Source organism: Sebastes umbrosus, chromosome 17 (assembly GCF_015220745.1).
Source record: "Sebastes umbrosus isolate fSebUmb1 chromosome 17, fSebUmb1.pri, whole genome shotgun sequence".
Lineage (NCBI taxonomy): Eukaryota > Metazoa > Chordata > Actinopteri > Perciformes > Sebastidae > Sebastes > Sebastes umbrosus.
Window position 1 is genome coordinate 23,799,512 of NC_051285.1, and position 16,155 is coordinate 23,815,666.

The 16,155-nt window shown below is 41.5% G+C and overlaps 1 protein-coding gene across 1 annotated transcript; it reads left to right on the forward strand.

The window, feature by feature from the left end:
• The first annotated feature begins 1,369 nt into the window (after nt 1–1,369).
• wnt11 (wingless-type MMTV integration site family, member 11) lies at nt 1,370–15,116 on the forward strand. Its single transcript, XM_037749664.1, has 6 exons — nt 1,370–1,620; nt 3,775–3,966; nt 6,475–6,719; nt 9,217–9,494; nt 9,666–9,958; nt 14,088–15,116. Exons 2-6 carry the CDS (start codon nt 3,884–3,886, stop codon nt 14,260–14,262), a joined length of 1,074 nt encoding a protein of 357 aa, XP_037605592.1. The 5' UTR covers nt 1,370–1,620; nt 3,775–3,883; the 3' UTR covers nt 14,263–15,116.
• Nucleotides 15,117–16,155: the final 1,039 nt, after the last annotated feature.

The window sequence follows — 16,155 nt, forward strand, 5'->3', positions numbered from 1 at the left end:
AAGAAGATTGCAAAAATAACTAAGTGTCATTTTTTCTTTTTTATGGTATAAGAAATATTCTAATCCAGGGACACTTATTAGGTTTTATATTTTGTACCAGCTTAATCTAACTCTAATATTTTACAGCCATATAATATCTTATATAGATCAACATATAAATATTGGCTACTATTAAGCATAATGATAAGGACAGCTACAAAGTGTCCTTTGAGAACTTTGATGGTATTTTATGGGAGTCTGATACCAGAGCAGCTATAAAACAAAACAAAAAGTGCCATTAGAATAAGGTCACTGTGTGGACTATTCATCATCACTGACACACTATAACTCACTCCACTTCCCTGTGGGGATATTAGGGGCTAGTCCACAGTATATTTTCACTATAGGATGACAATCCAGCAGTATTCTCAGTTGCGGACCCTAGTCTGTGGAGCAAACTGCCTCTCCACATCAGATCTACAGAGTCTTTCAAAGCACAGGTCAAGACCCAGCTCTTTTCTTTGGCTTTTGAATGTAATTGAATTGTGATTAGTAATTGTCCTTTTATAAATGCTCATTTTAACAGTCTTTTACTCATGGATTTTATCTTGGTCTCTGTCTGTGGATGTGTGAGATTTTGTTGTCTGCTCTGTTGATCTGTTTTTATTCTGCCTATGTCTGTAAAGCACTTTGGTCAGCTCATGTTGTTTTAAAGGTCCCATATTATAAAAAAGTGAGATTTTCATTTTTTTTTATATAAAGCAGGCTTAAGTCCTATATAAATACTGTGAAAGTATCAAAACACTCAATCCACAGGGAAATTCACACGGCCCGTATTCAGAAACTCTGCATTTGAAACAAGCCGTTAGGATTTCTGCTCATTCATGATGTCACGAATATACAATATTTAGATCCTTGATACAATTTTAAAACATTCTAAATGTGTCCCAGTTTATTCCTGGTTGCAGTGTATGTGAATGTCATCAGCTGACAGGAAGTACACATGGAACCAAGCTGTTGACTAGCAATGTTAATGCAATTATGTTGCAATTCCGTCAAAATGCGCTAAAACGGAGCGTTTCAGACAGAGGGTAAATACAGGTATATTCAGGTCGACAGTATGAGGAAAATAATGGGTTTTTTTTAACATTAAAGCATGTAAACATGTTCTAGTAGAAACACAAAATACAAGTATGAACCTGAAAATGAGCATCATATGGGACCTTTAAATGTGCTATAGAAATAAATTTGACTTGGCTTGACTTGACTATTTTTCGAAGTAGGTGTGCTCTGGTCTCTGGTGCAGCGTGCCTTCTTATGCTAATGCTGGTGTGACATCAGCAGTGAGATCAAAGCAGGGCAGGGGTAGTACTTTAAAGCTGAGTCCGAGTCTGCCCACACTCACTCACTCACTCACTCCCTCTCCTCTCCTCTGCTCTCCTCTGCTCAGCTCTCTCTGTCCAACTCGCACTCACACCATGCGTACCTGTCCGGAGCTACTCTACTACTCTCCCATGCTGGATTTTACTCATGCATCTGGCTGATACTTACACAGACAACACTCTGAAAGGATATTCCGACGTGCAGGAAGATTTTTTTCTGGTTTTTGTTCAACGGTGAAAGCTGAGCGCCGCTGCAAAGGTGAGGTGGAACTAGTTTGGCTGCATGGAGGAACAGTTGTTGCGTCTTTACGCACGAAAAAGATTGAACGTTTAGGATCATTGAGTTCAGTGCTGATTGTTTTGTGTCCAGAATTTGACTGTAGGGGATTTATCTGCTGGGGAGAAAAAGTGAGGGAGATGTGTAGTAAAGATTTAAGGTGGGAGAAATCATGGTTAACTGCTTTTATTCCACTTTACTTTCCAAAGATTCATAGTTTTTTTTTTTTTTTTTTCATTTCATGTAGGCTAACAGATATCAATTTACGCGCAACCTGCTTCTTAAGACTTTCTCTTCACGAACACTTGACTTCAGATTGGCAAACGACATTTATTATAATATTATTATAAATATATCATTGTCCGACTTTGTTAGTTGTTTTTTTCCCACTAATATGTTCATTGGGTTTTCTTATTTTCACAAATACAATAAAAAAAGCAACAACAACAAACACTGGTACAGCTCAGATAAAAAAAAAATGTATGTAGGAGATCATAGGAAATAGTCCATAGTGCAGGGAAGTCACAGGATATATGAATTCATGTTCAAGAGACTCCTTGTGAGATAATGGAAGAGAGTTCAGGTCCAATATAATTCAGATAGAGCTGCCAGATATTGTGGAACTGATCTACTTTGGGCATGTAGGATATTTGTGAGATATTCCAAAGGGACCATCTCAAATCTGACTTTTCGCCAGCCTCGGACAGAGGGTTTCTTATCACTGATCCACTGAGCAAATGTAAGAATGTTATATAACCTTTTGTTGGCTGCAGTAGTTTATATTTGTACTTGGGATTCCTAAAATCAAAGATTAATTTCTAAATCCTTATCAAATATCTTTTCCTTTTCACATAATATTTCAGACCAGTACTTCTGTAATTTATGACACGACCAAAGGCAATGGGTTAAGGTACCTATTTCGGGTTTTCGACTTTGTTAGTGAATTAGATCCCCTCGGATAGTTAGGAGTTGAAATATGATGGTGCGTCCTGCTCAGCTTATCTTGGCTCGGTGAGAGACACACATCGGATGGTGTGTGTGTGTGTGTGCGTGTGTGTGTAAAGCTATCAGGCTTTATCTTTCAGGGGGAAACAGGAGCTGCCATTCAGCCCACTTTGGCCCAGTGTAAATTTAAACAGTTAATCCACTTGATTTATTTACAAAGACTGCAAATGCTCAGGAAATACCTTGTTTTTAATAGATAGTGGCCTATAATAAGATAGGCTCATTATTCTAGTCTATCGGTCAGTATGTGCCTGGAAAGTAGTTGGCCAAGAGAAACGAGTTTCAGTTTAGCTCATTTAAATAATTAATATCACACAGTTTCGCCAATCAAAGGCCCTTTATCAGCAGCTTTCTCTCTTCAAAGAGATGTCTTATCAGCAGCTCACAGCCTATCAGATCCTAATGCTTCTGATAGCTGACTGAAAATCCCATCTGCTCTCACTCTATGTCAAATTCTTTACATTTTCCCCAAGTGGAGTAGAGGTGAGAACTGAATTACAATTAGAGACTGGCAAATCAAGTTTAATCAAAGGAAGTAATAAGACCTCTTTGTCTGAATGCTACTGGCTCAAAGTTTAGTAAAAAGCTCATGTGATTGTATGCAACATGTATTTAAACCTCACCACCAAACATCTGGAATACAACGTAAAAAAACAACAGAAAGCAGAATAAAATCATTTTAAAATCACTGTCAGAGTTGTGCCTTCTGACACACAATCTGTACCACAGCTTCATGAAAATGTAGAGATTTCTTTGTCTTTAAGGTTTCATTGCAGTTACTTGTCTTGTCCCTTGTGTTTATTTGCATGTAGAAGGTGGTTGGATTTTTTTAACCGTGTGCCTGAACGCTTAGAGAGCTGTCTTGAAAGTATTTTTTCTTAAAGCACGACAATTTTTCTCATTTCCATTTTAGTTATTCTTCATTTAATGTGTGCGTAATGTTTCAGATTGCTGACGTAGAACTAAAATATTCCTTCATCAGATTTGATCTGTTTTTAAACTATCTTTTCAAAAACCTTGTGAAGCTTCAGGGCGCACACAAAGACTCTCAGTGGTTCTTAAACGTGCTTCAAGACAAAAAATACTTCAAATCTGCCAAGTAATTGATCATATTTATGTCATTTATTCCAGGGTTTAGAAGAGGAGGCCGTGCCATGAGAGTTGACCTGTGAGCCTGAGCCAAGAAGCCCAAACAGCCTTTGTATTTGTGTCCTGTGTGAACTGGAGCCACTGTCCAACCATGAGGAGCAGCTCTCATGTCCTGCCTCTGGGTGTGCTCACGGCTCTGCTGCTGTCTCAGGTCTGCTCCGGCATCAAATGGCTGTAAGTATAATACTCGTCTCATTCTTTAGGCACTTTCACCGGCTTTACATTCAAACGATGTCCAAACGGATGACGATGACCTCATGAAGATATTGCGCGGCCTCTTTCCGCAGTGTTTTATGGAGTGGAGGGCCCGTGGCAGCTTTGAAACAGGCCCCAAACATTCCTCAGGTTGCTCCTGATCGAGGGAGAGGCTGTGTGTTCTGTGCATGTGTATCTGATGAAGGGGACAGTAGATTAGCTGGCAGTTCTTTTGGTTTTATTAACTTTATTGCAGCTTCCGTAAAAGAACACGGCGTGCATATTTCCGTTCCAAGATCTCAGATCAAATGTCCCCTTAGAAGAAGATAAGAATAGAAAATAAGATGGTGATGACGAGGCGCCATGGTGGCGCAGACAGTGCCAGTGTGTGTAGTCTAGTTAGGCCTCAATCAGTGTAAAAATGTCCTGCAGAGGGAAGCTGCAATGTCATAAATGTTGACACAAATGTTGATTGCTCGAACAGAGCACCACGCTGTTTTTATGGTAGCGTGAAAGTAAACAATAATTTTCACCATATTTTTGGAAAGTCCGTAAAATTCCCGAGTTGCTATTTTTTGAATTTGTTTATGTTTCGATTGAATGTTTTGCGTGGTGTTGTTTGGTATTCTTATAAACTCTTCAAGGTTTCTCTTTCTCGAGTTTTTATCTGTTTGTCGGAGCACTGAAAACACGACTTTTTGGCTTTGGCTTTTCCAAAACTATCCGTGGCTTCTTATCAGCACGAGTGGTTGTAATTCTCACAGTGGGAAGACTTAAGCAGATGTGCCCATGAGAGTCGGGATGGCATGTGCTAAATCTAAGCTCTCTTACAGTCTTGATAATGCACAGCGGTGCAATGTAAAACAGATGCGGCTGTAAACACCTGTGAGTGCCGGGTTACCACCGGCCCAGCGGAGTCACAGCTTATCATTGGGCACAGAGTGGCGGCCCCTCGGCCCCCCTATAATGCAAAACAGGCCGAGGAGCAGGCGGCGCTGCACGGTTCTCACGAACTCTCAGCAGGCACAGAGAGCAGAGATCAGAGCTGACCTGCTCTGCCTGTGGTTTCTCTATTAACTTAATACTCAATAACTTTAAAACCTTTGAATCAAATGTGTGCACCCTTTAATAGTCTGTAAACAGATGATTCATGTCGAGCTGAGGACAGCGCTTTCCGTGGTGGAAAATGCAAATGTCAGGGATCTATCAGACTGTGGATCTGAATTTAGTGTTTTTTTTATATTTCTCAGAATATCTTGAAGCCCCTTCCGTGCTTCGACAAAAGAAAAGCCCCGTGCCAAGAACGTGTCACTTATGTTTTATGAATCCTCGGCTGGCTTTCCTTCGGGATTCTCGCTGTGATAAGATGGCTCTTCTCTGCAACGCGGGCCAAAATATTTCCCTGCCTGAAGCATTATCTGTTTCAATTTTTCAATTGTTTGCTCTGATGTGTCTCAGAGGCTCGAAATGTGTATACACGACAAACTCAAATCGCTAACACGCCGCTGTAACTAAGACTCATAGCTTTCTTATTCCCATAAACGCGATCATTTTACAACTCATAAAACAAACAAAAAAATAAAGCAATCATACACAATATTATCACCTGCGCAATTAAAGCAGCAGTAGGCGAGATTGGAGCGAATATGATTAAAACAAGTTAATTTTATAAAACGGTCACTATATCCTGACAGTAGTGCATCAGACAGGTAATCTGAAAAATATCATGTACCTCCTTGTCCTCCGGTGCTCCTAATTGCATCTGCAAGATTTAACAGACCGGAGGAAAACAACCAATCAAAGCCGAGCTGCAGCCTGCCGTCTCTGAGCAGCTGTCAATCACTCGATAACTCCGATCAAACCGTCAAACTAGGCAACGCTGATCAAATATGAATCAATATTCTGTTACTGTAATGCGTATTTCTTGCCTTAAATTTTTTCAGGAACATCTTTGTCATCAGGTTATGTTTAACTGTAAAATGAGAAAGTTTGTGACCCAGCCTCCATGTTGAGATCAGTTGAGGAAATACCAAGCACAGCCCACCAGCCGGAGCAAACTTTTTCATTTTACAGCTAAACAGTACAATACAAGATGTTTCTGAAAACATTTTACGCGGGAAATAGGGATAACAGTAGCAGAATATTGATTCATATTTGATCAGCGCTGCCTAGTTTGACCGTTTGATCAGAGTTCGCGAGTGATTGACAGCTGCCTCCGCTGAATGAACAACCAATAGGAACGCTCTCTCTCTGAAATGACCTGTGATTGGCCAAAGTCTCCCGTCACGGGCTAGATTTTTTAAAGCCTGAAAACAGAGCCATGAGGAGGTGCAGAAGTCTAGTTTTCTCTCAGAACACTTGAATTACAATATGCTGAAAGGTTATTGTGAATTTTTTGCCCAATGATGCCAGAAAAACATTCTGCCTACTGCCGCATTAAGAATGTTGTATAATGCATACTGACCAATACATTTTGTTTGTGTTTAGGTCGATATCACACGCCCCTACATCTTTACACGTCAACCAGACCCAACACTGTAAGTTGCTGCCCGGCATGGTGTCCTCCCAAGCTCAGCTGTGCCGCAGCAACCTGGAGCTCATGCAAACCATCATCACAGCCGCCCGCGAAGTCAAGAAAACATGTCAGAAGACCTTTGCTGATATGCGTTGGAACTGCTCCTCCATCGACATCCCCGTTGACGCTACCAAGTATCGGCCAGACCTCGACCGAGGTATGGTCACATTATAAACAGTTTTGAACGACGGCACGGATGCTTTTGTTTCCAAAGAGCCACTCCAAGTTTTTTACCCACAAGAGTCTGATGTTTACGGTCATTGACATGCAATGAATATCCAAAGCCGAGGTCTTTAAGTGCTGCATGCAGTTCAGTAACTGGTGAAACGATCCTCCGCCACAATAGATTTATCTGTTTGTATTAACATGACTGCGATCTAAACAACTTTGATACAGAATTATGTCCTTTTCAAAAAGGACCTCTGGTTCTAAGACTGCTGGAAAGAGCTGTCTGACAGCGAAGTAAAGGGGCTGTGGACGGGAGCAGCAGAAAAACTTATTTTAGTCACCTAAAAAATCTATATAATTTTAAGTGTACGCCATATTTAGAATATTTTCACAGCTTCACGTTGCCATCAGACAGTCCTTTCCGACAGGGAGCTGAACTCGTTATACCGCTGTCATCGCTACATTAATCGGTTAGTTTGTTTGTGTCATTGCGTGACTTTCGGATCTGAACTAACGTGGCATCCACGGCAGTACATTGCTTAGTTTCCAGGCCGCCACAATAGATTTATTTGTTTATTTTAACATGACTGCGTACAGAATTATATCCTTTTGAAAAAGGATTTCTGGTTCTAAGACAACATGTTGCCCCATCTTTCCACTTTTTTGCTGCCAGCCATATTATTCCATCATTTATTACAAAGGAGCCTTCACCAGTGGCTTGTACGGAAGTACTGAAGCTGTACTGTACTGAAGCCCCAAATCCATGATATAAAAATGAGCTTGTTTTTTCCGAAATCCACAGCATTATCTGACTGCACGCCTGTTTGCACTGCAGTCTGGCTGCAAAAGTCTAATGCAAAAAAAAGGACCTTGAGTCAGCCAGAGGCAGTTGCTGGGTTGTGGGTGGGGGAGCTGTGCAGCACTCCCCAGAAAGTACATGGCTGCCATTTGCCAAATGAACAGTCTGCACCGAACAGGAAATGGCTCATCTCTGTCCGGGAAAGGCTTTGATCTAACCAGCCCACGGTCATACGTGATTTCTTCCCTTACTTCCAATTGCTCCCCGGCCTTTAACATATGTGCTTTCTGTGTACGCACATCACCGCCAATTACATCAGTGCTCACTCTGTGTTACAACGAGAGCACCGACGGACTATGTTTGATGGTTTAATTTTGTGCACTCAATTTCATTTTATTCACTGAGACAGTAGAACTGCAAGAGGGAAATAGGACAGACGTATAGCAGAGTTGATTATACAACAGAAGTGATTTGAGAACGTTCTGTGGATGTTTTGATTTGCTGTAATAACTTTTCATCATTGGAACAAGCATAAATTCAAGCTGGATATTATACGCTTCATGCTAGGACCTAAAAAATACATTATAACAAATGGTAGTATTCTGACAACCAGAGTAGAAAAACAGATTAATCTTACTAAATCAGATTGTTTCAGACAGAATATTCACACACTGTACTGGTATATGTTACGTAAATATTATTTCATGTATAACATATCTGAACCAACAGGGGCTTTGATACTACTAACTGCTAGAGCTGAAAATTAAAATAATCAACTATTTTAATTTATTAATTGTTAAAGGGGAACTACGCCCATTTTCAAAATTCACACATGTTATTCCTATGGTCTAAGACAGTCCAAAAAATATTATAATATACATGAACAACTCTCTCCCAAAACTCCAAACTAGAATGCTAAAACTCAAACTTGTGATGCCATAGGAAGGGCTGACTCAAATGCTTCGCAGCTTTGACCGTTGCCATGGTATTCGACCTCCAAATCAAGTATGTAATAATAATGTGTAAATCCCAAAATAGCCCATGAAATAAGGAATACTCCCACAACATTATTCATTATTCAACATGAATTATTATTAGTTATTTTCAGATGAATATCGCTGTTTGTTATATTTAGAGGTGTGTGCGCGTGGCACTGTCCAGGGCACTGAAACAGGGAAGATGGAGACAGACAGACAGAAGAACACATCAGCCTGCTGCGCTGCACTGCGGCTTCTCTGGTTTCTGGCTTTGAGAGAGAGGAGCTCATGTTAACTGAACTTTACTAGGCCATGGAAATAACATAGGAATTCTGAATTTAGTTGGTGTTTCCCTTTAAAGTAATTTTTCAAGAAAAAATGCCAAACATGTTATAAAATGTGACGATTTGCTGCTTTTCTTTATTTTGTGTGATTGCAAACTTGAGTTTTGAACTGTTGGGTGGAAAAAACAAGACTTCTGACGACGTCACTTTTGGCTACTATGGAAACTATAAATCTGGCATTTAATAGGCCAGATTACTCGGCTAATCGAGAAAAGAATTGACAATGAAAATAATCGTTAGCCCTAATAACTGGCTGACTGTAATTTGTGCAAAAGTGTTAGCATTGAACTCGAGAATGGCTTTGATGTCTGCATTGTCAGTCTTCTATTTTCACCTATATAATTTGGGCTTCTTCTGTTTCGACAGGAACAAGAGAGGCTGCATTTGTCTACGCCCTGTCCGCAGCAACCATCAGCCACACCATAGCACGGGCGTGCACTTCTGGAGATTTGCGTGTGTGCTCGTGCGGTCCTATTCCCGCGGAGATCCCAGAGCCTGGCTATCGCTGGGGCGGCTGCGCTGACAACCTGCACTACGGTTTGATCATGGGCTCCAAGTTCTCCGACGCGCCCATGAAGATGAAGCGTGCGGGCTCCCATGCCAACAAACTGATGCACCTACACAACAGCGAAGTCGGAAGACAAGTAAGCAATGTGGCCACATTGTTACTCGACGTAAAACAAGTGCAAAATATTTCTAAATAAGTTTTACATGTTTTTCTTGAACGGGGCACAACAATTTAAATTGTAAATGTATTATGGATTCTATGCCTGATGTGGACTGTATCTTATTTGTATCAATGTCATCATGTCTAGGCATTGAGAGATGCGCTGGTGATGAAGTGTAAATGTCATGGTGTGTCCGGCTCCTGCTCCATAAGGACCTGCTGGAGAGGCCTGCAAGACCTACGGGAGATCGCCATGGACCTGAAGACAAAGTACCTGTCTGCCACCAAAGTTGTTCACCGGCCTATGGGGACACGCAAGCAGCTGGTACCCAAAGACATTGACATCAGGCCGGTGAGGGAGAACGAGCTGGTCTACCTGCAGAGCTCCTCGGACTTCTGTGTTCAGAATGACAAGCAGGGCTCCATCGGCACACAGGACAGGTGAGACTGCCACGTCACATCCTTGTGTTTGACTGTGAGTGTGCAGGAGAAAGAGGGGGATATTTGGTGGTAGTGATAGATTTCTGTTGTTTGGTCCGACTCATATCAGTGACAGACCCACGCAGCTGACAAACAGGAAATGACCGATCCTGAATGTCTAGTCATCCAGGATGTTGACTCTAGTGAAGTGCCGTCCTGCCTTGGTGGTAGTTTGCAGGCTGGCTGATAACAACCAGCGGCCTCTGAGAGTGCTCCGTCTGTGGCTTGTCTGAGCATGTGTCGCTGTGACTGGAGTCGTTGTCCCGCTATCTAATGCTATATTATTTTTAGGACTGAGTGCACTCGAGCTGATATCGATTGGAGAGGGCCGCACAAATGGGGAACTAGTCGGCCAAAGATAAAGGTTTATTTACACCGTTCAGCTCCAGTGTTTTAGTTGGGACAGTGTTGCTGGTTTGTGCTCTGTGAGAAGTTCGTGGGAAGCAAGGAGAATATTTGTCTGAGGGTCTGACGTATAGGCTGAGATCTGGCCAACCAATACCAGAGAAATAAGGCACAAATATGAAGCACTATCTTGCAAGTTTATTGAATTTCTCAATTTTTCACAACTGTGTTGCAGAGAAGGACAAGTCCTATCTCAGGCTTTACCGATTCATTTTAAATTGCATGGCACAGCAGGCAAATTTTGACTATGACTAGTGAGTTTGCTTAAAGGCACGCTGGGCGATCTTTAAGAACTGGCAAAAGTACACTAGATTTTTAAAAATGTACTTTTTCCAATGAAACTAACTAGCAGCACTAGCTCCAAAAGTCCCTAAATCTAGAGCGAAAGTCGCCAAGTCGGCAACACTGACAGCCCGTCACTTCAGGCCTCCCTCAAAAGCCACTCCACCAAAATTATCATTATGAACATAAATATATCATAATGAACATGAATGGCGATTGTTAGTACTCACAGCTGTCAAGCTAGCTTCGGAAAGACTACAGTGACGAGCAATGAGTGCATGGGCAGAGTGCACACAGATAGGCAGGCAGGCATACTGTCCAATCATTACATTCGGGCCAAATTAATTGATTGGATGGGTTTATTACAGTCCTATGACAGCCACAGATACTACATTTTCTTTCTTCTTTTTGGTCAGAGCATTTGATTTAGTGATTGCTGTCGTGATAAAATGAGAATTTCAACTAATATAACAAAAAATGATTAAAAAATCTTTACCAACCCAGCCTTTAAAGGGCAGATCCATCTTCGTTGTTTTCCTTTTTTTTCAAATGGAAATGCATACGTTAGCACAAACGAAGGTTACCAAAGTAGGCTAATCAATGACGTTTTGAAAAATGTGAATTCTAGCACTAGCTGAGTCAACGTTAGCTCTGCTACGTTTTGAAATAACTGAAAGGGTTAGTTTGGATTTTTTAAAGTGGGGTTGTATGCACAGTATATTCCTGTGTTCTGCAAAGTCAAATTTATGTTTTTGTGAATGGAGTCTGGTAGCTTTGAAGAGAGTGATATAACAGATTCAGTTCCCCGCTGGAAAGGGCTGTCTGACAGCGAGGTAAAGCGGCTGTGGACGGGAGCAGCAGAAAAACGTATTTTAGTCACCTAAAAAAATCAGTTTAAGTGTACGCTATATTTAGAATATTTTCACGGCTTTACCTCGCCATCAGACAGCCCTTTCTGACGGAGAACTGAAGCCGTTATAATGCTGTCTTCAAAGCCACCAAACTCCATTCACAAAAACAGTAATTTTACCTCTCAGAACATAGTTGCTGGTCTACCGCTGCATCAATCAGTTAGTTTGTTCGTGTTCGTGCCATCCAAAGCAGTACATTGCTTAGCTACTCCTGTCTACTTCTCCAAACTGGGAGCGTGCCGACCGCCATCTAAGTTACTGTATATAAGACACTGACCATAAGGATGTATATACTGTGTAGAATGTCATCATTTTTGCACTAAAACATACATACTTCAACCAAAATTTGAATTATCAGATTTGAAACACAAGGAACACCACTGGGAAGCTACAGAATGTTATAAAAAACTAAAAAAAATCCCAAATAATGGACCTGCCCTTTAAGTTTCTCTGTTTAAAGTATAAAAACTTGATCACCAATATCACCCCGCTGATAATATGTTTGTTAAACCAGACATACCACACTTTATAAGAATAAATGCAATGTTTTGCAGATCCACGTGTACTTTAGCATGCTTCAATGTCAACAGCAAGCAAACATGGCATGAGAAACCAACTGAGGATAAAAAAGCTCCACTAAATGGCACGTGATGTTGTTGTATATTATAAATGTCATACATCATATGACCGTCATATCATGTGTCCCTCAGCCATAGGCCACTCTACAGATAACCAGAAGAAATGCTTCTTGTCAAGGACACTCACTGTGCACAACTCGTCCCTCGTCTGCATCCTGATAACGCAGCAGCCACGCGCAGTCTGCGACATTGGTGCATTTAACAAATCATGAGGCGCCTGCTTTGCTGCCATTGTTACATGAACGCGTGACGCTGATGTTTGCGTGTGAGTAACTGTGAGTGTATGTGCCTGGGTATTGATTATTCCCATAGGTGTCTGGGCGAATTGAATTGGAGGGATTCTCAAACCTCCCTGCGTCACAACACTCATCACGTGGTCACAATGTCATCTTACCGATGGTAGCCACTTGAGGAGAGGTTTTATCAGTTTTTACACTTGAATTGACCTTGCTCCTGTCTGCATTGCTAGCTCTGACCCATTCACAAGACCTGAGAGCGGTAGATAGAACGAGAGAATCTGGGACAGCAAAAGTTAATTTTAGCAGCAGTTCCTAATGGATAAAATGTGATCACTGGTACAAAAAAAGTGTCATGACCCTGGGAAGAGACATGCTATTGAAGCCTATGCTTTAGTCTTAAATTACATTACTGTGCCCTGTTTAAACCAGCACATGTGAACTGTAGAGTGTACAGTCCTGTCCTCTTTCTCCACTTACAGCACAGCAGTGATCTAACGAAATCTCGCTCCTGACGAAGCATAACATGTGTGGGGTTTCTGTCTACTTCCCAGCTCCCACCGATGTAATAAACCTGTCTTCCTCCTCCTCCTTCGCTCCCGTGGCAGCCTCCCTGTCTCCCTCACCGCACTGGTCATTAACACTCTGCCATCATAAAACAATGCAATTATGTGGAGAAGACAAGCTAAAGAAAGGGAGGGCAGCCCTGTGTATTCAGTGTGATTTACGACGGGGCTATTCTCTGCTCATTCAAGACGCTTTAGGCTTCCGTAATGGAGAGGCGCCCAAGCATCCACTGCTCAAAAGGTTAAGGCACACAGGACGGTCAAGCTCTTTTAAAAGGACTATTGTGGGCTCTACAAAATATTTTAGAATGAAGCTGTAAACCTAATTGTCTTAGGCAGGAAACCAAACTGAAAATATGTTAGCGTTCATAGCGGGTTGTCCCTTTTCTCTATCTTGTTGAAGCAAAAATGCATAGTTGTAACTAGGGCTGTCAATTTATTAAATTTTTTTTATCTTAAGGCAGATTTGTCAAGTATTTAATACTCTTATCAACATGGGAGTTGGCAAATATGCTTGCTTTATGCAAATGTATGTATATATTTATTATTGGAAATCAATTAACAACACAAAACAATTACAAATATTGACAGAAACCCTCACAGGTACTGCATTTAGCATAAAAACATATGCTCAAATCATAACATGGCAAACTCAAGCCCAACAGGCAACAACAGCTGTCAGTGTGTCAGTGTGCTGACTTGACTATGACTTGCCCCAAAAGTCTTACTTGCCCTGCATGTGATTATCATAAAGTGGGCATGTCTGTAAAGGGGAGACTCGTGGGTACCCAGAGAACCCATTTTCATTCACATATCTTGAGGTCAGAGGTCAAGGGACCCCTTTGAAAATGGCCATGCCAGTTTTTCCTCGGCAAAATGGACCGTTATTTAGCCTCCTTTGTGACAAGCTAGCGTGACATGGTTGGTACCACTGGATTCCTTAGGTTTTCTAGTTTCACGTTATCGCATTAACTTTGACAGCCCTAGTTGTAACACAAAATAAAATGTCTAATCTAACATTTTCCCTTTTTTTTTGTCTATGCTAATTTCAGACAGTGCAACAAAACCTCCCTCGGCAGTGACAGCTGTGACCTGATGTGCTGCGGCCGTGGCTACAACCCGTACACGGAGAAGCTGGTGGAGCGCTGCCACTGCAAGTACCACTGGTGCTGCTACGTCACCTGCAAGAAATGTGAGCGGATCGTGGAGCGATACGTCTGCAAATGAGTCTGCGCCCGCCAGCGGTTCCTCTACTTGTACCAGGCCACCCGAGGCTACAGATTAACCAAAGCACTACAATACCAAGAAGGCTTACTTTTGTCTTAAGCTTTAGCATGTTTATCTCAACGAGACGTGATCTATTCTTGTCAGTATCATTTTTGTATCTCCAAAATTGCCAATTGGGCTTCTGAGCTTTTTTCGCTTCACAAACCTGGACGTGGGGAGTGTGGCGACAGTGCCAGTTTACGTGAAGACCGCCGTCCTCCTGGGTATTTCCTTTTTCTTGTTAATGATTATAAATCCCCCTAACAGGGATCTTGAAAGTCTATTTTATTATATCTCTAATAAAAAAGAAATAATATTGGATATTATGCTGGAGGAGAGGGATTGTCTTTTCCCCTCACTAGACAGAGACTTATGTTTGGCTTCATTCCACAGAAAGCGAAGGGTTCTGATGGATCCGCGTGGTACTTTTTTTAGGTACTATAAAAACTTTTTTTCCTCTGCAGCAATGGACAATAGGGGAAAAAAGGAACACAAAGGGAACTTCAAAGTACTTTTCAATAGTGGACCATTTTTTGTGGTTGACGTTTTGGACTCTCACCGTGTGTCCTGTGTGGATCTTGACATGCCTGCATCCCTGTGGATTGAGAGAAGAGAGCATTAAGGACTTTGTGAAATGGTGCATTTTCTCCTTTATGTCTGACATGCAGTTCAAAAATATATTCTATTTTTCAGAGCATATGAGCTGAACTCATGGATTTTGTAAACCACTTTTGCGTGGATGTACATACTGTTATTTTGTATACTGAAATAAAGAAAGAAGTATTTATAAAATAATTAAATGATCTTCACCATCATCTTTACATGGAAATTGCATGTTTTTTCTCTTTTTCAGTGAACTGCACCTTTAATGATGTACTGTGTAGCTCATCTTACAGACTTTGGGCAAAGACAAATCCATAACTAGCTATTTTTTTAAGCTAAGCAACATTGACTGTAATTCACTGCAAATCCAAGTGATATAAAACAAGAGTTTGACACAACTTATAGCACAGTGTGATTGTAAATCAGCTCAGCACAGTCAGTAATGAGTTGCAGGGCTCAACCTGACAGCCTTTTGGGATCGCTCTCTGAATCACCCTAACCCTGGGAAAGTGTTTGTTTGAACATTCCACCTCCTCACAAAGGCCATTGCAAAGGGATTTTTGTCACTTCTATCACGGCTTTAACACTCAAACACTCATCTGTCTGGCTCCAGACCTCCAGTGGACAAACATCAAATTAAAACCCACAAAGACAGAAATCTAATTTATTTTTGAACATATAGCCAGACAGTTGGGCTGTCGGAGAGAGCAGACTTGGCGCTGCACCGAGCCGAGATATTAGCCTCTGGCCAGCCGTGTGCTGGTTAAAGTGGTTCTCATGATTTTACACTGACAGGAATAGCTGTGGAGGATGTAGGGCCCATGCTGTGAGCTCACATGATACATCGCAGCACCAGGCTGCACAAGCTGCACAAGCAGCACACTCACTGGAGCTGTAACACTCCTTGACCCTGGGCCATGTGGACGCGCACAGAAAGTGGCAAAACAACCCTGCACACTCTGGCAAAACAAGGCTGAGGGGGATATTATCACCACTCGATTAGATTTTAGTGGCCATTTTATGATGCAGTCTGTTGCATTTCATTTCATTTTTGGAACACAGGTTAAGAAGACTTGATTAGTCTATTTATGGTAATGAGGAGAAATATCACTCTGGATCCAAAAACGTCTTTAATGTTCCAGCTAACAACCTAAGACGATGCGTGGTAACAGTATGACTGAGGGGAGAGGCTGAACAACGAACTCTAAGAGGTCTTATAAATAGAAAGATTCGATCAGTGGATGTTGTTGT

Excerpts from the sequence above, each read along its gene's own strand:
- wnt11 (XM_037749664.1), top strand. The coding sequence starts at position 3,884 with ATGAGGAGCAGCTCTCATGTCCTGCCTCTGGGTGTGCTCACGGCTCTG. Across the intron at positions 3,967-6,474 it reads TGCTCCGGCATCAAATGGCT|GTCGATATCACACGCCCCTA; the intron begins GTAAGTATAATA and ends GTTTGTGTTTAG. Across the intron at positions 6,720-9,216 it reads TCGGCCAGACCTCGACCGAG|GAACAAGAGAGGCTGCATTT; the intron begins GTATGGTCACAT and ends CTGTTTCGACAG.